General features: G+C 50.3%; 1 protein-coding gene across 1 annotated transcript in view; it reads left to right on the top strand.

Moving 5' to 3' along the window:
- The first annotated feature begins 8677 nt into the window (after positions 1-8677).
- The window catches only part of ZNF407 (zinc finger protein 407), a 258043-nt gene continuing 240206 nt past the window's right edge, over positions 8678-26514 (top strand). The window contains exons 1-2 of the mRNA XM_090285385.1: positions 8678-13347; positions 18912-19026. Of these exons, the coding sequence (XP_090141511.1) occupies positions 8715-13347; positions 18912-19026 (4748 nt within the window). The 5' untranslated portion in view covers positions 8678-8714. The remainder of the gene's footprint in view (positions 13348-18911; positions 19027-26514) is intronic.

Raw genomic sequence — 26514 nt, 5'->3', positions numbered from 1 at the left:
TAGTACTCAAATATCAATTGAAGAAAAGAAATGGGCCCCTGCCTCCCAGGCTCTGTGGAAAGGTAGGACCTGGGTTAGGCAGGTCCCGCTTAGCAAGCGCGCGGGTCTGCTCGTCCGGAGCAGGCGTTCCCGTGGCGTTTTCTCAGCTACCGCGCCCCGGCGGTAAAGGCCCTCCTGCGTTTTGCTTTGACAGAGTGAGCTCTTCCTCTCTCCCTTAATGCAATAGCCGTGACCTGTACTGCAATATTCTTGAATAAAGCCTTTGCTTGTCAAAAAAATACCCTTTGAAAGGAGATATATTAAATTTTACCTTTTTGTGTAAAATTTTTCTGACTGCAGGGTACATTTGTCAGAGGTTGATATAAGATGGTTGTAAAATTAACTACATTACTGGATCAACTTAATGTATTTGGAAAATAGTACTTGAGGTGTAGGAAGACTTTTTTTTTTTTTTAAGAACTAGCTAGGTAAGGAGGCTGAGCTAATTTACAGTTTATTTTGTACCTGACATATTTTGTACTGGTTTTCATAGGTAGTGTTGGAACGGTGGGGACCCTCGGTAACAGGAGCAGTGACAGTGTGTCTCTTCCCTGACAGTCGCCAGGGTTTGATCCCTGTCAGTACGGCTTATCAGTGATGGTTTCAGCTGTAACTTAAGCATTAACTAAGTATTTTAATTTTTAACTTGCAGGTAGAATTGAATGGTAACTTGAAGTAGAGCAGGTACCCCTGGGATAGGAGCAGTGTTCTCTTCTGGTGAGTGGGACTTCCGGTCTCCATCTGATAGTTTGCCTGCGGCCATTTGGGCTTGGGAGCACATGTTCTAGCCTGATGCCTTCAGCGTGTCCTTGGACTCTGGCAGGCGGAGCTGCCTGTTTAGGGTTAAGCTAACCGTGGCGTGGGCGGCGCCTTGGCTGCGGGAAATAGGCAGGAGTCCTGAGGCCAGAGGCCCCTGCATGGCCCAGCTCAGCCGCCTCCTGCTGGGGAAGGCTGGGGGTCATTAGTCTGCCCGCGCCCTGGGGCTGCCCCCGCGTGTGTGGTGTGGGCCCCCTCCTCGGGTTTGGGGTGTTGGAATTGTAGGCCAACGCTTCCGAGCCGAGCTGGGAGGGGCCCAGGGCTGCTGCTGGCTCCGAGGCAGGCCCGTCGCTAACCGGTTTCAGGGGCCCATCGGGACGCGTGTCTTCACCCAGAAAGAGGGGGTTCCTCAGGAAGCCCCGGCGGTGTCAGCCACCCTTTCTGGGAACGTGGGCTCTGGGGCCGCGAGCCCGTGGCTCTCAGCGCAGTGAGCTGCACTCTGTCGTCAGGGCAGAGGCGCCCGCTGTCCTACAACAGCGGTGCTTCCGTTCGCAGGCTCCGGCCCCGCTGTTGTGGTTGCTGGGACACGTGGGCGTCTGGGGCGGGGAGAAGTGAGGACCCGTGAAGGCGGCACCCGCACTGAGCCGGAAGCGAGGCCGTGGTGTTTTGGAGCGACGACGGATACCACTTTCTCCGGACCAGCCTCCCTGTGCGGCCTCGGGTGCTTTATGAGATGAGGGGAGAGTGTAACAGTGGGAGGTGGTGCCAGTGCAACGTCCGGTTGCAGGCGGCAGGTGACGGACGAGGTCCGAGCAGTCCGCCAGTTTCCGTGGCTCTTGCCTCGCTCCGCTGTCCCCCGCACAGCCCCTGGCCGGCTGGTGGGAGTGGTAGCGAGTCTTCTTACCTGTCCTTCCCCGCCCTGCCCGAGAGTGTCCCTGCGATGGCGCCTGAATGGCGCCCGTGCTGTGGCCTCTTTTCAACTCCCCCAGGGGGAGGGCAGAGTCCACTGCGAGTTTTCAGACATGCGTGTGTGTGTGTGTGTGTGCACACCTGCCAACACCTGTCAGGCGGCACACGGGTGTCCCCTGCGGTGATTTCCTGGTGGCCTGGTGCCAGTGCCCGCTGCCCTCAGCTGCTTGTGTGTACCGCTGGTGTGGGTGGTCCCGGGGGTGGGGGTGGGATGGAGGCGGGGAGGAGGGGGTTTCCTGTGTGGGTGGCCTTGCATGCCAGTGAGAGAGTAGGTCTGTGCGTGCGTGTGTGTGCGTGCGTGCATGCGTGTGCGTGTGTGTGTGGAGGAGGGAGAAGCAGAGGGGGAGAGAGGGGCCCCCAGGCTTGCTCGGTGTGTACTCGTTGGGAAAGAGAAGGGGTGCGAGAGGGTCGGAGCCAGGGCTGGCAGGAGAAGAGGGTGGAGCCAGAGGGAGGAGAAGGCAGGGGGAGCTCCGCTGTGAGGAGACAGGAGACCCCGCGGAGCCCTCGAGTAATTAATTAAGGGCTGCGTTTCTCTGATCATTCCTGAGATCCCTGCAAAGGCTGCGAGGGACTTCCCAGGAGAAGTGGCCACCAGGTGTCATCAGAAGGCTGCTGTGGATTTGTTTCGTGATTGTTCTTAGGCAGTGTATGTTTTGATTTCTTTCTTGTTACTCTTATTCCTTTATAATCGTGGGAGAGGCTGTTTATTTCAGTTAGAGCAGGAACTTTGCTTTGCGACATGTTCTTGGTGAGTTAATTTCCGGTAAAGCCAAGGCACTGCAGTGACAGGTGACTGATGTTCTCTAGTCCAGGCCCAGCCAGTCGAGGCCTCGGAGGAGGGCAGGCCCTCTGACAGCCGCTGTGGCACCGTGGCGTGGGGCGCGGGGCGTGGGCCCTGAGCGGCGGTTGCGTTTGCAGGGGCACCGCGTGCTTCAGGAGGCGTGGTTTAATGGTGTATCTCATTCTTTTAGCCTAAGCGCCTGCCAGGCCCTCTCAGGGTTCCAAGTGCCGCGTGGGAGGGAATCAGACTTCTTCCTTCTCCGCTGGTCCCAAGTACCAGGAGCTTCAGGAAGAACAGCGACGGCGCCCTCTGTACTCCTCCGAGGGTCGCAGCGGCCCTGCCTGCGCTGCAGTCGGCTCTGGTCCTGCCGGAGCTCAAGGGTGGCGCCCAGGGAGGGTGTCCTGGGGGTGAATGCGAGGGGCCTCCAGGGGAAGGAGCCCCCCAACTGCTCCAGCTGCATCAGTTTCGACTTCCGCTTTAAGAAAAAGACCCTATCCTCGCCTCCACTGGGACTCGTTCTTATCTTAAAGAATTTTGTTTTTGAGTTCTATACTTGCTTTAACACCCTTCTGATGAAGGCTTCCTTTGCCGTGACGTTACGTAAACACCTTCTGTTCAGTCTGCTCGGGTCCCCTTAGGGCACGTACTGAGTCCCTGCCCTTCTGCCGGCTGCCACCATCCCAGCCCTGGGCGTCCCAGCCTCTGCTCTCGGACCGCGCCTGCTCTGCCCCTGGACTCTCTCCTGCGTCCTGCGTCCCGGGTCCCGAGAAACCAGTCTGCCCGAAGCCGGGCTCGGGCTTGGCGACTCCGCACTCCACTGCTGAGCGAGTTGCAGCTCCGGTTCGAGCCCGTGTGACGGGCCCTGGCTGACCACCCGCGCCGGCCTTGAGCTGCGTGCGGGCCCTAGGAAGCCGGGCAGCTGTCGGAGTGCGCCCCGGCGTGTTTGGTGGCTCTGCTGCCGCCCTTCCTCCTGCTGGGGCCGTTTCCGGGTCCCTGCCCATGCCCTCAGGGTTTAGCTCAGGTGGTAGTCCTGCTGCTTCAGCCGGCTGTCCCACCTGGGAGTCCAAGCCCTGCTCGTCTGTGCTTAGGTCTCAGCTTCTGTCACACACAGGCATCGGGTGTGGCCTTGAATGAGTCCCTTTGCAACGGCCCCTAACAGAACAGGGACCTGGGGGCGTGGGGCAAGGAGAGTGTTTGTGTCCTTGGAGCTCCTTTCTGGGTGGGTGGGGAGGGCGCTCAGTGCATACGTGTTCAGTGTTGTTCTTTCTTGATAGAATGATGTGAATTATTTCATTAATTAAAAAATTAGTTGGGAAATAACAAGCGGAGAAACATTTTCTCCTTTCATGTTATAATTTTTGGAGTTATAATTCTATAGATGATAATAAAGGGTGTCATAATTTTGCTTCTGCATATTCATATGTTGTCATTCTTTTGTCTCCAAAAATATGAGTCAGGCGTCACCATGGGAACATTTACTCTGAACAGACGTGATGCTCGGTGGTCCTCCCGAAGTTCGTGCGTGTACGTTTTACACGTGCTCTGCCGAAGCTGGGCCCCCTGCCGTGTCTGCAGGGAGGGCAGTCGGTGGGGCTGCGGCGGTGGGTGAGGGAGGGCTGCACCCCTCACTGAAAGGGGGAGAATTCGCATCATTTTGGACCAAGCATTAAAACATTTTAAACCTAACTTCTGTTACGGACATTTTCAAACATGTACGCACATGGACGTTGGAAAACTGTAGAATCGTGTATTGCGTCCCTGTGTCCCTGTCACTCAGCTTCAGTCCCTGCCAGCACGTGGCCTTCCCTGCGCCCTCCTCCTGGTCTGTCTTGAAGCGCATCTCACACGTTTTTCATGTCGTCTCTAAGTTCTTAGCGAGGAGACGCTTCTTCTATCGCAACGAGGCGCTCACTCATTGTGGTGCTCGATTGGTGCCGGGGATTGTTCTGGGCTCTTGGGATATAAGGGCGCCCTTACATTCTAGCCCAGGGAGAGCGAAATAGCGCAGACACGTATTACCCAGAGCAGGAAAGCAGCTGACTTCATCAACACTTACAACTTCAGCTTGACAGAGACGACAGTAGTGACGTGCAAAGGGAGGAGGCATTTGGAGAGCGGATCCGACAGAGGGTTTCTCTCCAGGGTGCATGAGCAGCGCCTCTGGCTCAGCAGCAAACAACCAAACTGAGAAACGGGCAAAAGGCTGGCAAGGGCTTCCCAAAGCGCAGGGCAGAGTACCGGCCCCATCCCTGGTCTCAGAGAAACACAGGAGAGCCACCCTCACCCACGGGAATGACCCAAACCGAGGAACTGACGGCGTCCCCTGTGCGTGAGGACGCGGGTCACTCGGAGTCCTTTGACGCTGCCGGCGGCTCTGTGAGCAGTGCGGCCACTTTGCACACCAGCCAAGCAGAGCCTCACAAAGTGAGCCCTCGCTCTGCGCTGGGACCCAGCACGACCCCCCAGGTGTTGCACAGAAGGGATGAAAATATGTGTCCCTAAGGAGGCTGTGTGGCAGCACTCCTAGTGGCTCCCGCCTAAGAGCCAAACAGAGGGAAGCCGCTCGCTTGCTGTCTGCCCCAGAGCTGGCTGCACCCACGCACGCACACACGCCGCAGGGACTCTGTGCTGAGCAGAGGCCCGACCCTCCTCCCTCCGGAGCCACGTTGTCTGAGCCCTTTTCCATGAACTGCTGGCACAGGAAGGCTGACCTTCTGTGGGAGAATTTGGAGCGGCGGTTGCCCCAGGAGGAGACGGACCACGGGCGGAGTGTGAGGTGGCGTGAGCCAGGTTTTCGGGAAGATGGCAGGGTTGTCTGTCTTGATAGGGATACTCGGGCAGGACCCTCTGCAGACCTCTGGGCTTCTCGTCCTGGCACCTCTCCGGCCCGTCCTTCTGCCTGCCTCTCAGCTCTGCTGGGAGACCCCTCCCCGCGCTGGGGCCTGCGTCCTCTCCAGGGAGATGCCAGGACACACCTGGTGTAGTCTCTCTCGGGGATCACGGCCCTCTGGTGCCCGGGGTCCAGTGCAGGGGGGTCGCGTCACAGGTCTTCTCTGCTTGTTCCTTTCTGGTTGTGTCCTGCATGAGAGCACACTTGTCCCTGCGACTCTTCTTGACCATAAGGGAGGGGATGTCCTGGAAGGAGAATATATATAGTAAAAAAAAAAGTCTCGCCCCTGACACTGTAAGGCAGCCATTTGGACTGTTCTTTGATGTGATTCCAGGGTCTACAAGCAGGAGCACTGGGCATATAGAGGCACTAAGGGGCATTTTTGGAACAGACATGCGATTAGTCCATCCCTCTTTTTCTCCCTTTGCTCGCCTGGTGACACATGTTGAATAACAAAACCAGTGCTTTATCTACAAGAGCACTTTCTTAAAGGGTCCTTGGGAACACCAGTTTCTTGATCCTTTATAACCAAAGGGTTCTGTAATGAAAGTAATGTGGGAAACGCTTACGTACCGAGAAATACCGTCCGTGGTAAGGAATTTTGTTCAAACCGGAGTTTTCTAAACTTAATTGGCCAGGGATTCCCCCCCCCCCCCCCCCGTGTCTATTAACTTCTTATGTAACTAATATTTCCTGGAACACATTCTGAAGAAATAGTGGATATCTAACATGTGTGATAAAACTGTACATTTCTCTTTTTCACTCTTTAGTAAGAGCAATACAGTAACAAATACAAGATGATTTTGTATTACAGAGTAGAGTATATATGACAATTTTCCTTATTTTTCACACTGTAAGACGCACCTGACCATAAGACGCACCTGGGTTCAGAGGAGGAAAACAAGAAAAAAAATATTCTGAACCAAATGGTGTGCTAAAATATTTAATGAAATATAACAATCATATTTCAACCACGGAAAGTGAACAACAGTCAACAGCATATTGAGAACATCGTCACTGTCATTAACAGATGAGGAGAGACTTGAAGGGTCAAGTGCTCTTCTGATTTCCTGGGAACCCCAAGAACTCATCGTCGCTGGTGTCAGAATCTATGAAGCCCAGTTGCTCACAATCACTGATATCACTTTCTTCGCTATCATCATACTGACCGGATGCCCTGAGATTCAGCAGGAAAGTGGGACATTTAAGTGTCCCCAGGGGTTCTGTGTGCGCCTGCTGCTTCCTCTTCTAACAGCTGTCGCCACCGCTGACAGGCCAGGTCATACACATCATGGCCTGTGACGCAGCATTCACTCCATAAGACACACGGACATTTCACCTCACTTTTGGGGGGAAAACAGTGCGTCTTATGGAGTGAGAAATGCAGTATATATTTTTAAGTGACTTTGAGATATTTACATATCATAGAATCCACTCATTTATCCTACAATTTAATGGCTCCGGCTGGTGTGGCTCAGTTGGTTGAGCATCGTTCTGCACACTGAAAGGTCGCGGGGTCGATTCCTGTTCAGGGCACATACCTGGCTTGTGTGTTTGGTCCCCAGTTATGCAAGAGGCTGTCAGTTGATCTTTCCTTCTCACACTCATGCTTCTGTCCTTCTTGTTCTCTCTCCCTTCTCCTCTGTCTGGAATCAATAAAAGAAAAAAAAACAAACCCACTACAATTTAATGAGGTTCAGTGTATTCACAGGGATGTGCAGCTCCCAGCGCATGACCACGTGCATCCTCACCAGCACCGTCTGAGGGCCATGGTTTCTCCATGCTCCCACCAGCGTTTGTTGTTATCTGGCTGTTTGATTCTGGCTGTCCTAGTGAGTGTGACGAGGCATTGCGTCAGGGTTTGTGTTCATTTCTCTAATGGCTACTGATAGGTTATGTTTTCATGGGCTTTTGGCCATCTGTGTATCTTCTTTTTTAAAAGTATTTAATTTATTTTTAGGGAGAGAGGAAGGGAGGGAGAGAGAGAGGGAGAGAAACATCAGTGTGTGGTTGTCTCTCATGCGCCCCCAACTGGGGACCTGGCCTGCAGCCCAGGCATGTGCCCTGACTGGGAATCGAACTGGCGACCCTCTGGTTTGCAGGCCGGCGCTCAATCCACTGAGCCACACCAGCCACGGCCATTTGTGTATCTTCTTTAGAGAAAAGTATATTCAGCTCCTTTGCTCATTTTTAAATTAGCTTGCCTTTTAATTATTGAGCTGTAGGGTTCTGTACATGTCCTAGGTTGGGTCCTACATGATTTGCAAAGACTTTTGCATTCCATTGGTTGTCTTTTCATTTTCTCAATAGCGGCCTTTGAAGCGTAGTGTTATTTGAAGTTTTTATGTTAAGGGGATCAGTTTATCCGATTTTTGTTGTTGCTGCTTATACTTTGGGTGTCATGTCTTACATATGGTTTTTGCTCCTTTTAGCACAGTCAAAGCAACAGCCTTCATTTGGTTCCTCATTGTTATGGAAAAGTAATTAAAACAGTTATCATTAGCTTTGAGGTCATATCGTGTGACTATCAAATGGCCTTCGGTTGAAAATTCCAGTCATGGTGTAAACAGAAAATATGTTTTAATTGAATTAAATAACATAATGAAAAATAAAAGTCAGTGTAATCGATTTTGAAGCATTTTGTTCCGTAAGTTTTCTTCCCCCGAACTTGCTCCCTGGCTTCTGCTCTGGCACTCCCGGCTCCCGCTGCGCTTGGCCTCAGACCCACAGTGGCTGCTGGGGGAGGGGAGGGGTGTGTGGCAGTGGAGCGGCCTAAGGACACTTCCCTTCTCGGGCTGGGCCCCTGCGGGCAGGCCTGGCGCCCTGGCTTGCGCCCAGCGACTTTGCTGCGGCCGCTTCACGGAGGGCGTGATGAGGAAGGGCAGCTTCCCTGTGCGGGAGAAGCAGCAGGGAACTGAAATGTTTTGGTAAACGGAGTTGAATCCGGGGAGCGTTTCTTGTATGTGGTTGAGAGAATACCCTTTTTGATCAAAGACACCATAGTACTGCCCCCCGAGTCACAGCGTGGTGATGTGGCCCCCAAATCCCACCTCACGCTTCTCATACGGGTCATGGGATCAAATGCATCTCAGTATAGGGAAGCTCGCACCGAGGCCGACGTTGCGATATTTCTCATCCAGAGTGCCGTTGGATGTTCACTTTTGGGTTAGCAGGTGTGTCTTTCTCTGTGTTCGGAGGTTTAACGCCATGTTCATTTTCTTCACAGGCCACGAGTCCCAAGGGGACCCCTCGACAAAGGGACACCGTCACACTTGCTAAATGATGGCCGCTGAGAAGAAGCCCGAGAACGACGAGGATGAGGATGGACACCAAGAAGCAGAAGACCCGAGAAGGCTTTCGGCCCCTGGTGTGCGTCGTGGGCTCGTGTCTGACGTGACAGCAGAGTCCTCTGAGAGTTCCACGAGCAAAAGGGCCTTTGCAGACTCATCAGCCGCCACTGTTACGGAGGACGACGGAAACAGCCACGCTTCCAAACGAATGAGGTTAGGTGAGGCGGAGCCCCTTAGGCCTGAAGAGCAGGGCGTTCGTGGGGGCTCCGAAGTGGGTGTCCCGTCCGGTGACACAGTGAAGGCGTCCGTCCGGAACGCCGGCTTGGAGGCAGACCCGGGTTTCCCCACGGCCTGCGCCCCCCTCTGCGGCTTTAGCACGACAGGCACTGCTTCTCTGCCAGCGGACACTGAGCGGAAGTCTGCTCAGGAGGTGGTCTCCCCCGACCCAGAACCCGATTCTTCTCTCTCCACGGAAGTGGTGACTAGTGTGGGTTGTGCCACTGGAAACGTAGATTCAGTTTCCAAGTGCCCCACTTGTGGTCGTTTGTTTTCTCCTGGCTCTGACCTGGAAGAGCATGCGGAATGTCACACGCCACCGTCCAAGGAGACTGCCCGCTGCCACTGCCTCCACAGAGCAGAGAGCGGCGCAGCACGACAGACGCATGTCACGCAGACCCACGGGCCACGGAAAGTCTTTTCTTGTGACCTCTGTGGCTTTCAGTGTGTGGAAGAGAGCCTTCTGAATGCGCACTGTCTTGGCAAAACACATCTCCGACGTCAGAACGTTGCTGCCCGTGGAGGACTTGTGCAGATCTTAACAAAACAGCCTTTTCCTAAGAAACCGTGTACCATCGGAACAAAAAACGTTCGCGCAAAACCAAGCACTTCGAACCGAATGGCAAAGACTAGTGATTCCGAAGGACTGAGAAACACTGGAAGCAAATGTAAAGATTTCCGAGGAAGCAGTTCTAAACAAAGTGGGAGTAGCAGCGACCTCATTGAAGTGAGGCCATCTGGGAGTACATTGCTAGAAAGGGGAGAGATTGTCGAAGAAAATGTCACTTCCCTTAACACAGCTCGAAACGTTGCAAACCAGAGCAGAAGGTTAGGAGCGTCAGTAACCTCACAGGGTCTCTTAGATCAATTGGAGTCGACCAAAAAGACCTTACAGACGGCACAGGGCGTCAGCACAGCCTTGAGACCAAGACCCGAGCGAAATGTCCTCACGCTGGCTAATAGCTTCCGACGACGAGGTGCCACGTTCCCCTTAAGAGGCCAGGCCAAGAAAAGGTTTTCTCTTTTAGGAACTAATAAGAGAGGCCCCAGCGACGCTCTGAGGATATGTGTGAAACACTTTAGGACTCAGATGAAGACAGGCGACGCGGAGGCCACACCGGGACTTGTAGGTGCGAGCGGCAGTGCCCGCAGCCCGAGCGTGGCTTCCTCAGAGCCCCAGCCCCTGATGCGGGGCGAGAGGAGCGCCCCCCTCCTGTGCTCCCCGGACCCTGCGGCAGCGAGGGCCGCTGCGGACCGGCAGACCTTGTGTGCGTGGGCAGGCTGTGGGCAGGTGGCTACAGGCCAGGCGGAGTTGGAAGTCCACGTGCAAAGGTGCCCCACAAGGGAGGGGAGATTGCCCTGCCAGAGCCGTGAGCCCGCCGCTGTGCCGCGGGGGGACCCAGAGGAGCACTTGCACGACAGCCAGCCTCAGCAGACCGCCCCTGTGCTCCGCGGTCAGTGCTGCGCGTTCGTGCCCGCGGAGGAGACGCCTCTGAGGGAGCACGTGCGGGAGAAGCACAGCCTGGCTGCCCTCTGCGCCCCCTGTGACCGGTCCTCATCTGAGAAGGACGTGGAGGCACACAAGGCAGTGCAGCGGCACACCGGCCTCTTGGGTCAGCCCAAGACTTCTCGGTTACTTAACAGTGCCTCGGTGTTACAGACTTCGGGTACTTTAGAGTCCGGAAACACAGAAGAGTCCACGAGCGAGTCGGGCGGAGCAGCGCAGGGGGAGCCAGCGACGGCCCGGCCGGGCCCCGGGGGCGACGCGAGGCACTGCAGCAGGCCTCAGTTCCAGTGTGAGCAGTGCTTCTACAAAACCAGGTCCTCCACGGTGCTCACGAGGCACATAAAGCTCCGGCACGGCCAGGACTTCCACTTCCTTTGTAAGGCCTGTAACCTGTATTCACTGAGCAAAGAAGGCATGGAGAAGCACATTAAGAGAAGCAAACATCTTGAAAATGCTAAGAAAAATAATATCGGCTTAAGCTTTGAAGAATGTATTGAACGGGTCTGTATAGGTGCGAGTGACAAGAAGGAGGAGCCTCCTGTTTCCGGGAACGAAAGGACAGAAGGCCACGCGGAGGGCGTGCAGCCGCAGGAGCAGCCCTCTGCGGGGAAGAGCGCGCTGACGCCCGGGGAACGGCCGCAGTCTGGTGAGACCGCCAAAGATGACGGATCAGCTCTGACCGCTGCTCCAAAGAGAGGGAGGCCTAAAGGTAGCATGTCACGGACATGTTCTCACTGTGGCCTGTTGGCCTCTAGCATCACGAACTTGACCGTCCACATTAGACGGAAACACAGTCACCAGTACAGTTACTTATGCAAAGTGTGTAAGTACTACACTGTCACTAAGGGGGACATGGAGCGGCACTGTGCCACCAAGAAACATAAAGGGCGTGTGGAAATAGAAGCAAGTGGAAAACAAAGTGCAGACATCATCATTGGCCCCGACGCGGGTCACCTTGAAGCCTGCGGCAGGAACGCCAGTTCCGATGAACACGCCAGTAAGTCAGCTGAGCCGGCCCCCTCCGTGTCAGAAAAGCCAGGACAAGGGCATGGCGACCCCATTGAGGTCGGAGCTGAAAACGTCCTCCCTTCTGTGGACGGGGAAGCTAGCAGTCGCCTTACTGAGGGGAAGGAGCAAGTCCCTCTGGAGCCGGAGGGCCCGGCGCAGCAGGAGGAGGCATGCTGCCAGAGACGCGCCACGGGCGCCGGCGACCGCAGGCGGGAGCGCTGCGAGGTCAGCGGTCACGCGTCTGCCTCCCTGGAGCCGCACGTGAGACGGAAGCACAGCAAGGAGTTCGCCTTCTATTGCATGGCCTGCGACTACTACGCCGTGACGCATCGGGAGATGACGAGGCATGCCACCACCGAAAAGCACAGGGTGAAGAGGCAGTCTTACCTGCACTCGTCGGACGTGCAGGCGAGGCCCTCAGAGGTGTCCCAGACCGTCATTGTACCTGGGGCGCAGCAGCCACCCAGCTCTGCAGAGTTTCAAGTGATTTCAGAGCAGGCGCCCGAAACTCTTAAACCTAGAAATGCTGCGGCTGGGTGCGTGTTAGACGAGAGCCCTCACCTAGACATGCCTAAAGCGCTCTGTGAGCCCGAGTCCGTAGAAGTTGAGACTGAGGAAGAATCCAGTCTCAGTGAGGAGCCTTCCTTTTGTGGAACTTCTCAACAGCCTCTTGCCAAGGAACAAGTTAGGAAACCCGAGGAGACGGTGACTCTTAACATTGCCTCTAACTATGGCTCCCCGAGCACATTCCACAGTGAAACTGCAGGAAGCTCAGCTTTGGATTACGAGACAGTGAGGAGCAGCCGCCATAGGCTGAGTGACATCGGGGACCCAAGTGTGCCTCATGAGAGAGATGGAGGGAACAGAGGAGACGGGGCAGGGGGCGTCCTCCACACCCACGGGTGCCCTGGGGTTCTGGATGGAGCCCATTCCGCGGAAGGCACCGTCACCGTTGTGATGACAAGGACGGAAGGACAGCTAACCCCGGAGAGCCACGGTCGAGACAGAGTTGGCAACGTGCAGAGTTCAGCAGATGTGAAAGCTACGCTCATGGAAGATAAGGACATTCTGATGAATTCTCAGCATGCTACTGCGATTATTCTGGAAGAGGACGGTCCAGCTTCTGACGGCGCAGTGGAGAGCGGCGGTGTTTATGAAACCATAATCAGCATTGATGATGAGGGGCAGGCCACGTACACTTTTGGCCCGTTTGACTCTTCCATAGTGAGAATAAAGAACTCGGAAGATGGTGAATGGCTGGACCAGGCTGAAGAAGGCCTGATAGCAGCCGAAGTGAGAGTGAGCGAGTCGCCCTTGAAGGACTGCGCTCAGGGCGGGAAAAGGAGGAAGTGCGAGGGCAGCTCCGTGGGCGAGCCCACGCGCATCCGCTGCGACGACTGCGGCTTCCTGGCCGACGGGCTGAGCGGCCTGAACGTGCACATCGCCATGAAGCACCCCACGAAGGAGAAGCACTTCCACTGTCTGCTGTGCGGGAAGTCCTTCTACACAGAGAGCAACCTGCACCAGCACCTGGCCAGCGCCGGGCACCTGCGCAACGAGCAGGCCAGCGTGGAGGAGCTGCCGGAGGGCGGCGCCACCTTCAAGTGCGTCAAGTGCGCCGAGCCCTTCGACTCGGAGCAGAGCCTGTTCCTGCACATCAAGGGGCAGCACGAGGAGCTGCTGCGGGAGGTGAACAAGTACATCGTGGAGGACACGGAGCAGATCAACCGCGAGCGGGAGGAGAACCAGGGCAGCGTCTGCAAGTACTGCGGCAAGATGTGTCGCAGCAGCAACTCCATGGCCTTCCTGGCGCACATCCGCACGCACACAGGTACGTGGGCGCAGGAGCAGGGCGGAGAGCAGGCGCCCCTGCCCGCGGTGCGCAGGCCTCCACCTGGCTCACGGCGCTCTGCTGGGGGTGCCCGGGGCAGCTGCCAGCCGTCACTGTCGGCACTCCCCGCCTGTGCGGGCCGTGAGGCCGCGCGGACCCCGAAGCCAGGCAGCTGCTTCACAGAGTCCTGTCTGTGTTATCAGGACGCCTGCTGCCTGGGAGGCTCTGGGCATCTTCCTGTCTTAGAGCCTTTCAGACGCTTTGAGTCCTGACTTGGGTTTCCCAAGGTATCCACTCAGTGACGCTTTGCGTTTCAGAGGGCGTATTACATGGCTTTTGAGGAATGAGATAATAAAAATTTTCCTACAACTTCAGGGCTTTAAAAATATTCATTGCCAGATAGTTTATGTCCAAAAGAGTAACTCTAGGCAACAACATTCCACTTTCAAGGATCAAAAATAGTCAATGCTTTTCAAAGTCAGTATGTTTTGGGATTTGGTTTTCATGGAGACAGGACCTGGTTGAGTTTCTGCGCTCAGCACATACAGTATTCCTTTTTCATGTTTAAGTTTAGGTACAAATTTTTTGTAAAAAAAAATTTTTTTTTTTTTGCTGGAAAATGTATAAGCCGCTGTTCTAAATTTATATAAAAATTCACTGCACTGTTTCTATAAACCTGCCATACATTCTTTATTTTAAATAGACATCTTTTCTAAATCATTGTGCTCTGCTTAGACAAGTTCTGTCTCCATGGTTGAATTTATGAGTGGATTTGAATAATAAATTCACATTTTAATGAACATATTTTCATTAAAACTGTAAGGTTTATTTTACTGTACTTTAAAATAATGGCTTATTATTAAAGCCATACTTTAAATTCATGCAGTTTTTGAAACTTTTTGCATAGTCACAAGACGACGAAGAGTATGAAACGTTATGAACAGTTCAGAGTGATTAGAGCCGTGTAGAAGGTTTTCACTGGCGGAAGTCGCAGGGAGGCCTGCGTGCGCGTAACCTAGGTAAACATGGACGCTCCACGCCCAGCGCCCGGGGGCTGGTGTCGGCACTCTTAGCGTCTGCTGGTGCCGTGTTCCTGCCTACCTTCCGAAATGACAGGTTTTAGAAATCGGGCTTGTTCCCATGTGCAGAAAATATGTACTTTCTTAATATGCCCTCCGAAGGCAGCTCCAACTGAATGAAACTAAGAGGAAGATGCTAATGGAGCTCTCTTTAGAATTCTTTATGCAACTGTCTGGTCAAGACATGTTGCTTATAATTGATGTGTCCATTACTTGAATTCTCTTGTAATTATAGTCAATAAGTCTTGTAAATGTGTTAAAGCTCACTAAAAGCATACAAATTCAAGAACAGAGTAAGGCTAATAATTTAAAATAATCAATGTAGGCATTTCAGCACTTAATTTCCCTTGTGTGTTGATAGCTGATCATTCTTAATCCATTAAGATTTATTTAGTCGTTTACAATGCAAAATAGGTTTGCACTGGTCACTTGTGCCATTTGAAAATGTCCAGCAGGTTAAGTGCAGAATGTAGTGCATTAGTCTTCCTTGACTATGTGTATTAATTGCATTTAAAATCAAGTTAATGTGGATGTGAAAGTGAGGTACCTATCAATATGTGACAAAGCAACCCTCCTTATAGAAGTTACATCATTGATTGTAACATTTAGTAAAAGTTAGCATACTTTTTAACATTTCGAGGCGGGCTTATCAGCGAGTCCCTGGGACTGCGTTTGGAGGCCCCATGGTGCCGGGCTGCCATTTCAGTCTTGCACGTCATTTTGGGGGGAGGTTGCCCTCCCGGTAGCCACTCCAAGTTTTTTCTTGGCGCATCTGAGAATGAATTGCTTTCCTGATACGTTGCTTATGCCCATGAAATCGTAATGCAGGGACTGTTATTAATGGCTAACTGGAAAAGGGCTTACTCTTCCAATCCCTGTTTTCATACTTGGTGATTGACTCTGGGTTTTATGTACCCTTTTCTTCCCGCCCGAGTCCGCTGGAGCAGCGCTGTGAGGAGTAAATGAGTTTTGGTCGTCGGGAGCTGTAGGGGAGACAGCGTCGCAGTGCCGCGGTGTCCTTGCCACCCGAGCCACAGGCCGGGGCCCACGGAGCCTGCCGCCTCTCCCCGGGCGCGAGCGGACGGAACCCCGGTCCTCCCTCCCGTGCGCTTCTGCGGCCCGCGCCCGGCTGCCTAGAGCGCGGGGGGTGCCTTCGTGCCATTTGGAAACGTCCACACGCAGGGAGAGGGACTCGGGTGACATCCCTGAAAGTCCCGCAGTCAGGGCTGCTGGTGTCTGTGACCTGCTAGGGGGCCGTGTTTAGGAGCTGACGCGGCCTGAGAAGGGAAGGTTGAGAGGGTCGGCCGGAGAGGCGCGTGGACAGGGGGCCCAGGCGTGGCCGTGCCCTCGCCAGGCTCTGCGCCCGTGCCTCCTTGGCTCTCAGGGCCATCTGCTGGGTGAGCGAGAGAGGGAAGGAAGGAAGGAAGCGTGCGATGTTAGGGAGGGGTGTGCTGGGTCGGCCCAGAAGTCCGCGACGTTTCTTCCGTGAAACGAAGACACATTCTTCATTTTCACCAGTAACTATTGATTCGGGTATTTTGAGTACGTTGGCTGCCTCCCACTATTGGCTTCTTGTGGGCAGAGGCCAGGGGGCTGCTGAACACCTTCCAATGCGTAAGGCAGCCCCACAGCAGAGTCGTTTGGTCAGACTGTCAGCAGCACCAAGGAGCTTCACAAGCCGCTTTTGACACGTTCCATCAGTCACAGCACCTTCTCCATACACGGCACACCTCTTGTGTGTGTGTGTGTTTCAGCTGTGTTTTTACCTGTCTTGAAATAATAAAGCATAATATGCTGAAAATGTTGCGTATCTTCTTCCATCTTCAATATTAAAATGGCTAACCAAAACTACACCAGTTTTGATCAGCCTTTTGGAAAACACACTCTGATATGACAGCGGTCACAGTACAGTCTCACAGATTTTTTTGAATGAAGTCAATGACAACTAAGTGTTACTAAGCCATCGAATGGAAAAAAACCTGAATGAACTTCTTGGCCAACCCAACAGAACTCAGGCTCTAGTTGGCAGGCGTCAGGCGGTGAGTGGTCTCCGTCTGACCCGGTTCTTTAAGACCGAACGTTGTGTTGATTTTGAATGTTAATGTCACCCCCATGTTTGCATAGCGATCAGCAGTGATTGAGGCTGAGGGTGCCTGTGTGGTCTGAGTGAAGGCTTAGCTTTCAAAGGCTTTAGAATTCAGCTGGTAATATTGTAAGGTGCCAGCCAGCGAGGAAGCCTCCTGTTTTTCCCTTCCCCAAAACCTCGCAGGCCAGATGAGAAGGAAGAGAAGACCTGCCGAGGACAGTGCTGCCCCAGGAAATAGAACTGTTTGAAACACCATCGACAGCTTATAATCATCACAATATACCTCAAAAATACATTTAGAAATATGTGGTTTTATAAAATGTGCCCTATAAACACTACGCTTGCATAGCAAGCTTAAAAATGGAAATGTTATTAGGAAAAAAGGGACATATATATTTGTTTACCCAGAAAAGTATCACCTCTGGCCCCCTAGTATTTGAATTTTTATGGCACAGAAGGGAGAAGCTAACACAGTCTGCGCTGGGAGTTAGGGCCTTTGTGATTTCCACACGAAGGCTGTCTGTCCGGGCCCTGGCACTGACCCCTGAGAACTGCTGAGGGGCCCGCGCGGCCCACCAAGGAGCCAGGCACTGATGGGGACATCACGGAGGGCCGGGCCGGCCCGGTCGCCCCTGTGCTCACCCCGTGTCAGTCCACGGGAGAGGTGCTTCCACTCCTCGCCCCGAATCGCACTCCCAGTGTGGAGAGAGCTTTATCTTCTTTGTTTGAAGTCCTGGTGTTATTGTTAATTAATAACTTCCTAATTACCTTATTATCTGGAATGCATTTTAATTCAAAGTGCAGCTGAATTGGTTCTTCTCACTGCTGTCTGCTCTAAGTCCCTTTATAGAGGTCTCTGCTGTGATGAAGTGTTTCAAAGTAGTGCTGGGCTCAGTTTTATCAGAATCATTTAAACAAACTGTAGTTTCTAATGTGATTGATAGAATGTGATTGCTGTGAGCTGCAGTCTCTACCTGCTTTTGACATTTACACATGAAGCTGACTAGATAGAACCGTTCGGGTGCTCGGTATATTTTACATTTACCTTCTAACAGAAACGGAAGTATTAAGAGATCTGGCTTCATTGTCATTGAACTGTGAAATATTCAACCTTGTCTGCCCGTGCTTAGCACTGTTGACTTTTTTATTTCTGTTAGAAGATTAAAATTAAATGCTTCACTTTTTTGTCAGCTTTGGGGAATTAAATTGAAATTTAAGACTCTAAAATTTTTTACTGAGTGCTTCCATTTCAACAAAGTATTCTTGGAGGATTTTTTTTCAAGGGCACTGCACAGGGGTTCATTGATCAAATATGACTTACTGCAGTTTTTTGGTTTGAGCTCCTTTTGTGTGCTTAGTCAAGTTCACATGCTTCATACTCTGCCTAACTTTGTTAGGGGAGGCGTTTCACCACATAGGGACTAGGCATGATACGAAGAGCCTGGAAACATATTGTACTGACTTTAAACTGTGACTTTTGTGGTTTTGATTTTTTTGAAGATTTAGCGGTTAGAAAATCAGCAAACGGTGTACGCATGCTGCACGTCAGGAAGTGTGGTGTCCCATCAGTGTGTGTGCTCACAGTCTCCTGGTGGCTGTCGTCCCACGTGCAGTCCGTGACAGGGTTGTTGACTCAGATGGTTTTGGTTTCTCACTGAGGATAGATTAATTTTATTTCTTTATTAAATAAAAACAAGTTTGTTGTTACTGTGCTTTTTATGTTGAAATTTTGTTCTTGAAATCAATAATAACCGAATATCAATACTTCTGGATTGCAGAATCCGCACAGATTTTTAACTAGAAAATGATCATAAAAACAAATTCCTTATCCACTGTATATAGTCTCATATTGTATGCTGTTAAAATAGCATAGCGAATCATTTGGAATAAATGTAAAAAAAATCTAAAATCCTATTATTAGTGTGAATAAATTTGAAGCTGCAGAACTATGAGAAAACGAGGAAGTGGTCACTAAGAACATTATTTATTTGATGATAAATATATGTAAGAAAATATCAGTTACCCTATGTGCATTTATGTTTCTCAAATGTTCCATTTTAAATGTGGAGTGACTGTAAAGACATTTTTGGGAATTGTAAGGAAAATATTTAAAATTATTTAGCTCATCTCATCTACTTAGTCCTGCTCGGCTGTATCGCTGTTGCTTTTAAATCTTAGAAATACTGTTGAGAGTTCGGGGTACCCCCTGAAACGGTCCTTTTGGTAGAATAGTTACGGAATGCAGGTCTTTTCAAGTTAGAAAGGAATCCAGGTATTTCATTTTGGGGACAGGAATTTGTAATTAGATTAATAGTATGACTTAAGATCTAAGCCTCTTTTTAAACTACCAGGACTGTATTATTCAAATTCAAATCGTATTTTATGTTAAATTTACTTAGGATCCAAACCATTCAAGTGCAAGATCTGCCATTTTGCAACAGCTCAGCTTGGCGATGCCAGAAACCACGTCAAAAGGCACCTTGGGATGAGGGAGTACAAGTGTCACGTGTGTGGGTGAGTGAACTGAAACCGTCTCCACCGTGTGAGCCGGGAGGCATGTGCGGGGTGTCCATTGTTTCAGGATTCAGAACTGATCTGAGTAAGAGTGGCTACATTATGCATGCAGAGCCCCTGCCCATTGTTATGGTAAATTCCTTAAATACAGTTATGACACTTCTCCCACTTCTCAGCCCGTGCTGGAGAGGAGCAATTTTATGGGCCGCAAGGTCAATTGGAACCTGTAATCTGTAAATTGACTAAATTATAGGATGCTCATTCACATTGCCAGAGAGAACTGGAAATTCCATTTAAAGACACACAAAAATACATAATGTAGCGTTAGGGGTGTATACGTATGTTTTTTTCCTTTTGCTATGCCGCTTTAATTTTAATCACATTAATGGCTCTTTGGATCCATTGGACATATTCTGTAAGAAAAAAAAGCAGAAAAAGATTTAATTTCAGGCAACTGCTTACTGATTATTGCAGGGATGAAGCTTTTCAAAAAATAGTGTATAATGTCTGTTTCGTGCAACTATTTCAAAACTTGTTTTCCTTGTAGAGTTAATGGCTCTTCCCTCTAAGGAACCACTCACCATCTTTAATTGCCATTCAGATCCACCGGGTTAAATAGGAAGGACTGAGATGGCCTAAAAGGTGTTAAAGTGCTGTGACATCTGTGGGATATCGTGGGGCAGTCAGAGCTGGACCTGAATACCGTACCTCTGATTAAAAATACATTTTAATGTCATGCTAGAGAAATTAACTAATAAACGCAGCACATGAAAGCACCTTACATGAAACCCGAGAAACCTGCAATTCTTACGGTTAATTCGCAGAATGCTTCCGGCTCAGTTAGATGATGCGGAGTGCTCAGGTTCACTTCGGCTGCTTCTTGGTTGCTGTTGACACCACCGTGTAAATAGAAATATCTCTTATGTCACAAACACCTTCTGGTTTTTGCTGGACAGCACACTTCATCCCAGGATGCCACTGCATTTTTTGACCCTTAAGAGAGTTTTACAAATAACTTTGCCAGCAGTTTTATTAGCCGTGGTCTGTGATTTATTCATTGGTAGAATTGATGGTTCAGTGACTTGCAGCTAAAGTAAATGAAGACGAACCTTTGCCCTGGAGCCCCTGAACATCAGTGGGAGAATGAGTTCTGTTGCTACTGATTTTAGCTGCAAGGGTCGGGTGCCACATGGTTCATTTTAATTGCTCTAGGGCTTGGGATTTAAGAAGATATCTCATCTATTGTTTTTACCATATGACTTATAGGAAAGAGAAAGGCCTTGATGTCAATGGAAATTTGCTCTTAGATGGCAGTGAGCAGTTTCGTCCTTGTGTCCACGAAATAAATGATTTTTGCATATTCTGTTATTAGAAATCTAATTCCATTCATTTTTATTATCGGTGCCAAGACCCTGGAAAGGGGTGAAGAAACGTTTTCAGAGAACAGGTTCTGACATATGTAGCCCCCCAAACCATACGTGACTGACTGGCGTGGCTCGTGGACTTTGAACAGTGCACACTCTGCTTAGCTCTTTGCCTACCACACACCAGTGAAGTGTTGCATGAGCGGTGTATGTATTTGATTCCCGAGGTAAAGAATGACAGAGGCCTGTAGATATCTTGAGGCTTGTACTGTTATTATAGAGTCTGCGTGTATGGGTGTGCGTGGGAAAAGCTATCTAGGCTCCCGAATTGCAGCTCTTAGAATTATGGTAGTCACCACATTTTATTTGACTACTAATGGTAGATCTCTTAACTTTTTAAAAACGAAATTGGATTTAAAAGTTACATAGCCGTAATTTCTACAGGGTAGCTACTTTCACAGTGCAGCTGAATGTGCCGCGGCATCGCCGTGGACTAAACCTGCCTACTGACCGACGTAGCTGAGCTATAGCACACGCGTGAGAGGGACACCCTTCGGGGCGGAGAGGAGGTGGCGTCGGGGGCGCGCGGGCCTCAGTGGGACAGGGCAGGTGCAGGCTCAGCGTTAAAGTGACACATTAAGGAACGCAAGGACTGGCTATCAGATGAGTGGCAGCAGGGAGCATCGGTCCATTAACACCCTGACAATGTCAATTCATTATCACCGATGGCTGAGTCGTCTTGGAGATGCTCAGTGGGCCTATTAGTTCCTGAGCATAAGCAGCGCAGGCTGCGTTTCTTCATCAGCTTTAATTGCTGTGAATTTTACCTTCTAAAAAATCAGGCTTTAACAGGTGAAGTGATCTTTCAGGGACATTAACGCCCTGATTCTGTCACAAACAGAAGGTCCTGCACTGTCTTCTTTTCTGCAGCAGTTAGTCTCTGCATTTCTGTCTCTTAGAACTTTGTAATAACCTCTTCATTATTTGAGTTGTAAGAAATAAACTCGTTTTCAAATAGTTTTGATTGCATAATAATATATAAAAATAGTGGGGCGGGCACATTTTAAGAATGAAATGATTATAATAGTCTTTTTTTTTAGTGACCACTGGTTTTCTTGGAAAAAAAAAAAAAAAAACCCACTAACATTTTATGGTGAAATGAATGGAAACAACAAAGAGTGCATTTTGTTTACTTGACTCAGTGTTAGTGTCAGATGATTGTAATTGACGTTTTTGTCGTGCGTGTGTGGGTCTCTGTGGGAAGATACACGCTCGTCAGATGTATCACTGACATTTCTTGCTAAGGCTTAGTTTAGCGGTTGTGCACCAGCTGCTCCCTCAGCAAACACTGCCTTTTAAACTTTTAGTTCCGTTTTTTGGACCTCTGCTGATTTTCTTTGACTCTTTAAGGGGAATTTTAAGTTAACCCCCCCACCCCCCACACTCCCCGCCCCCTTGCCGTCAGCATCTCTTAGTTACACTGTATCGTGGAGTTAAGGTTCATTGACCAGAGAAGCTGGAAGTCTTTGACCTGTGATTCCTCCTAGGCAGCTGGGTCCAAGCTCAGGATGGAGGTCTCGGGGACCGGGGGCTCACGTGCCCCCGGCGTGGGGAGCTTTGCAGACACGGGTGCCTGGCACTTCCTGCGTGGAGAGCCTGTGATGGATAACTGCATTGACAAGCCTGTTATTTTACTTTCACTTTTAGGAGGTGCAGCGTTTGAATAGCAGTTCCTTAATCTTACGTCTGAATGGGGGAGAAGATAACAAAGCATGGAAAGCATTCCTAGACATAAGTTAATAATCTTGTTTGTGACACATGTTTAAAAACAGGTTAAGCTCACTTTTACCAAATTCATGATCTTTACCTTTGTTTTTTCAATCGTCAAGAACTGGGAAATCTCAGTGGCTCAAAAAAGTCATTGTAGACACCATGCTTTGTTAAATTCATTTAACTTATTTTAATACTCTCTCCACGTATATATAATAATACATAATACTCTGGTAAGTAGCATTTAGGCAGCGCTGTGGTTTAGTGCGCACCGTAGGTAGCCTTCGTCTGGTGGTCTCTGTCGTTGCCTGCGATGGTGTGCCTCCCGTGTGTTGTCCCCACTGCACAGATGGCAAACCTGAGGTCCAAAGTGTTTTCAGCGAGGGACTGAAATTATGCAGTGTAATGGTGGGCCTCTGTTCCCTTCCTTTTCACGGTCCTCTTTCTTTATTTCTCTGCTTTTTACAATACCTGCTGTTTGGGCTGCTTTCGTTTGTACTTACTTTTCCTCTCTAGGTTGTTTTCACCAGCGCGGAGCAGCTGCAGCTCCTCTTTCCAGCCCCCGCCACTCTGGTTCGCTGCCTTTGCTCAGATTTATGTTCTTTAAAAAAACTGCTTGCACAGTGTTTTACTTTAGTACTCTGTTATTCAGGCTCTCTTATTTGTATCCCTCTGTTTCACTTTTCTCATATTAAACTATTGTTTTTAAATAATTTTATTATTTTTCCCAGTTCTTTAATGTGTTGATCATTTATTGCACTTGAGTGGCTAAATTAAAAATGTTGGTATAACAGAAAGAAGGGCCTCAGGAAGTGAAGATTTTATTATCTTTTCATTAGCAGGAGAGAGGTAAAATTGATCAACCTGAAGTATTGTTTTTGTTCTCCATTACTAGTTACTAAAAAGTGTTAGTAGAACACTCCTGAGTAGCCTGTGATTTCAGTAAACCTAGCAAGTATACCTAATTTTGTGTGCCATTATTCACAGAGACTCTAGTATGCATGATTTAGAGATTATGTTATTTTTCTGATTTAATTTCCTATGTCCACTCTTGAATCCTGTGTGTAAAGTTAAACAGTCGAGTAGAATTTGCCTAATCAGAAGGGAATCAGGGCATTTTCTAACTCTGTGACCTCTGGGTTCATGAAAAGATTCTAGACGTTTTCTACTGTGCATTAATCTGCTTACGAGCTGTGTATTCTCAGCTGGTTTAAGAACCTTAAATAGAAAGTTACTAATGCAGTAAAACTCTCCTTTTTTTTGCATGTATGGCATTACCTAGTTTTTGTGCATCAGAAGGGATCTCTGTGTAGATGATTATAATGTCACTTTCTGACCTTTGCAGCCTGAATAATTGTAAATCATTGCTTCATAACGTGTCAGAGAATGTCTGTACTAGGCAATTAAATGGCAGAATATAATAGACCAAATTATTGCCTGTCATGTTTTCAACAACACAGTTAGTATTTGAGTTACACTTAATCATTACGTGCATTAGCAACTTCATTGGAATCCAGCTTCAGGCTGAGCATGAAATACATTACATTATTTAAACCTCTAATGGTGCGAGTCATTTATTTGTGTGGAAGTGTACAACATGCGGAGTTTCGTAGAGCCAGGAACACTTGAGAGCTTAATTTATCCAAATCAAAGTCTAAATGCAGATAAACACAAGTGGCAAAAATTAGTAATTTTTATAGGCTGGAAATATTTAAAAATACATGGTTGTGGGTAATTGTGGCAGCAGGAATAAATTAAAATCACTATTTTTAGTCTGCTCTGAGAACTAACGCTGTGTATACCTAAGTCATTAAAAGCGCCGTGGAACTGCATTTGTAGCTGAGCAATTAATTACACCCATCATATCTACAGATGTGTCCAAGTAAAATAAGTTTGTGGTTTAGCTGCTTGCTGTGGTTAAAGAGTTGTAGCTAGAAAAACTGTTTTCCACTGTGGCATGAATCATGCTCATAACAATATACAGAGCACATCTCATTTTTATAAGAAATCTAAATTAACATTAAAAGTGCTCTTATAATAAGGGTGTATTACATATATTATCCATATAATATTTTAATGCTTTTTGTTTAATGATATATTTTTGTCTTGAGTTTGAAATTCTTAAAATGCCACCTAATGATTACTATGTCTCCCTGTCAGTGAGGAATACAAAATTAACAAAGCAAATAAATTAATTGTTGGTTTATTCCTATGTTAAAAGTCCTTGAAATACAGTTTAAATAATGAATGGATGCTGTTTTATATTTTTCACATACATGTCACTCTGCAACTTGAAAATCTAAGCAATATCTTAGTTATTTTGTTAAAATAAAAAGCATTGTCAGCTGGGATTCCAGGTTGTTTTCCCAGAAACGGTTGCGTGTCCAGGGGAGAGCGGGAAGGCAGGGCAGTGGGGCAGGGACAGAAGAGAGGCTCCCAGCCTCTCCCGCTGTGCAGAGGGGCACCCCCTTGCCGCTGCGTGCACCCTGCTCTCAGTCTTTGTGGCGGCGTTTCCTTGACTTCTTGTACGGGACAGTGTTACAGATTTACCCCAAGGCATAGTGGGTGTGGCCAGCCTGCAGCAAAGCAGAAACTAAATGTACGTTGTCGCCTGTCGGTGGTGCAGTTGAAAGCATTGGCCTCTCTCTACGGTCTTTCAGCTCAGTGACGTAAGTCATTTTTGCTTTATTTTTACTTTAAAGTGGTTTCGCAGTGGCTTTAAAATTACACCGTGGGCTTCCAGGATGCTTTAGCCCTCCTGGTCCCTACAGTGGAACACAGGCGGGCCGCTGCTCTCCTGGTTTCCTTTGCCTGTCGTGTGATTACAGAAAGAATGGTTGGCCTTTGTTCTCCCGCCCTCTCCCCATTTCTTCATGTGTTTGCGACGGGCTTTCGTTTTCTGGAGGGAGGCAGCAGGAGAGGAGGTCTTGGAAACGCAGTCGGAGGGGCGCGTGGCCACTGACGTGCAGGTTCCTTCTCCAGGGACTCCTCTGCAGGCCCCGGGCCCCGCTGGTGCAAGGGCCCTGTGGTCACAGGCTCCACGTGGGAGGGACGGGCATCAAGGGGGCTCAGCGCAGGAGCGGAGGTGGGGGCGGTGGTCTGGGGCGGTGCTCGCCCTGCTTGGGGCACCAGGAAAGGCTCACTGAGAGGTCCCGCTTGGGTTGCGCCTTGGAGGACGAGGAGACAGGCACAAGGCAGATGTGGACGTTTTCGTAGAGGGGACAGAAGAGCCAAAGCAGCAAAGCACGAGGTAGGGCGCGTAATCAGACCTCGCGAGGCCCCCCTGGAGGGCGAGTGAAGCGGGGGTTTTAAACAGCACGAAACGCTGGGGAGCATCGGGACATGCCGGGGCTGTCAGGCTTCGGGGCCGGAGGGATCAGAGCAGAGAGCTGGCCAGAGCTCCAGGAGAGTGTCTGAGTCTTGTTGGCGGGTTCAGAAAAGGTTTCACTGGATTGGTAGCCTTTGCTATGCAGGTGAGTGGGGGCAGGCGCGGAACCAGAGCTGCGCATTCCAGGCGGGGTCCACGCGTGTTCGGCCAGGAGGTTCAGGGCGGGCCAGGACTCCAGCCCTGCGGGAGGCCAGGTTGTGTGCGGGGGGCCGCTCCCTGCGGGGTGCTGACCGCGGCCCTTTCCTCCGCTTCCGCTGCTTCCTGTTCACCCCTGTGACCCCTCCGGGGTCCTGGACTCTGGGTGGGGCGGGAGGGGAGGACGCGGAGCCTGGTGGGGGGAGGGGGGTCACTATTCCAGAATCCAGGGGGTTGGCCATGAGTTACTTTTAGGAGAACTTCACTGCCCGTCATTTTAGTTCGGGATGTTACCCATGGCGGATAGTTGTCAGGATCCAGGTTGATGCCGGTCCCCTGTACCCCGAGGCAGCACAGCCCCAGGCAGGAGTCACAGGGACGCACAGTTACGGCCTCGCTGCAGGTGTGCGCCTGCCCCTGGCCTGGAAGCGGGTGCACAGCCGTCACCCCGCGGGCGGCGCCCCTGGGTGGGCAGGGTGAGCGGGGAGAGCAGGGCGTCGGGGCACGCACACGCTCTTCAGTGAGGCCCGCTCCTCTCTGGTCCCTCCGCGCCCTTCCCGCCCGAGCGCCCTCGCTCGTCCCGGGTGCCGCTGGCTGTGGCGTCCGGCCCAGCATCAGCGCCACGCCCTTGCTGTGAGCACCGTTAATGCTGCTCTCCACGTGTGTGCATTGCTTACGAATCAGGTTCAGTCTGCTTTTCCCAATCAGGGGCTGTAGGAAGGCAGTGTATTGAGCTGGATCAAAAGGTGCTTGTTCTGAAGGGCGCCTGAAGGGTCGATTGGCATCCTAAGTGCACGGCCAGCTTCACGCGGGGTTCATGGGAGCTAGAAG

The sequence above is a fragment of the Furipterus horrens genome, unplaced genomic scaffold (assembly GCF_987537825.1).
Source record: "Furipterus horrens unplaced genomic scaffold, mFurHor1.1.pri manual_scaffold_8, whole genome shotgun sequence".
NCBI classification, from domain to species: Eukaryota; Metazoa; Chordata; class Mammalia; order Chiroptera; family Furipteridae; genus Furipterus; species Furipterus horrens.
Note: the sequence above shows the minus strand (reverse complement) of the source record. Positions and strands in the feature narration are given on the sequence as shown.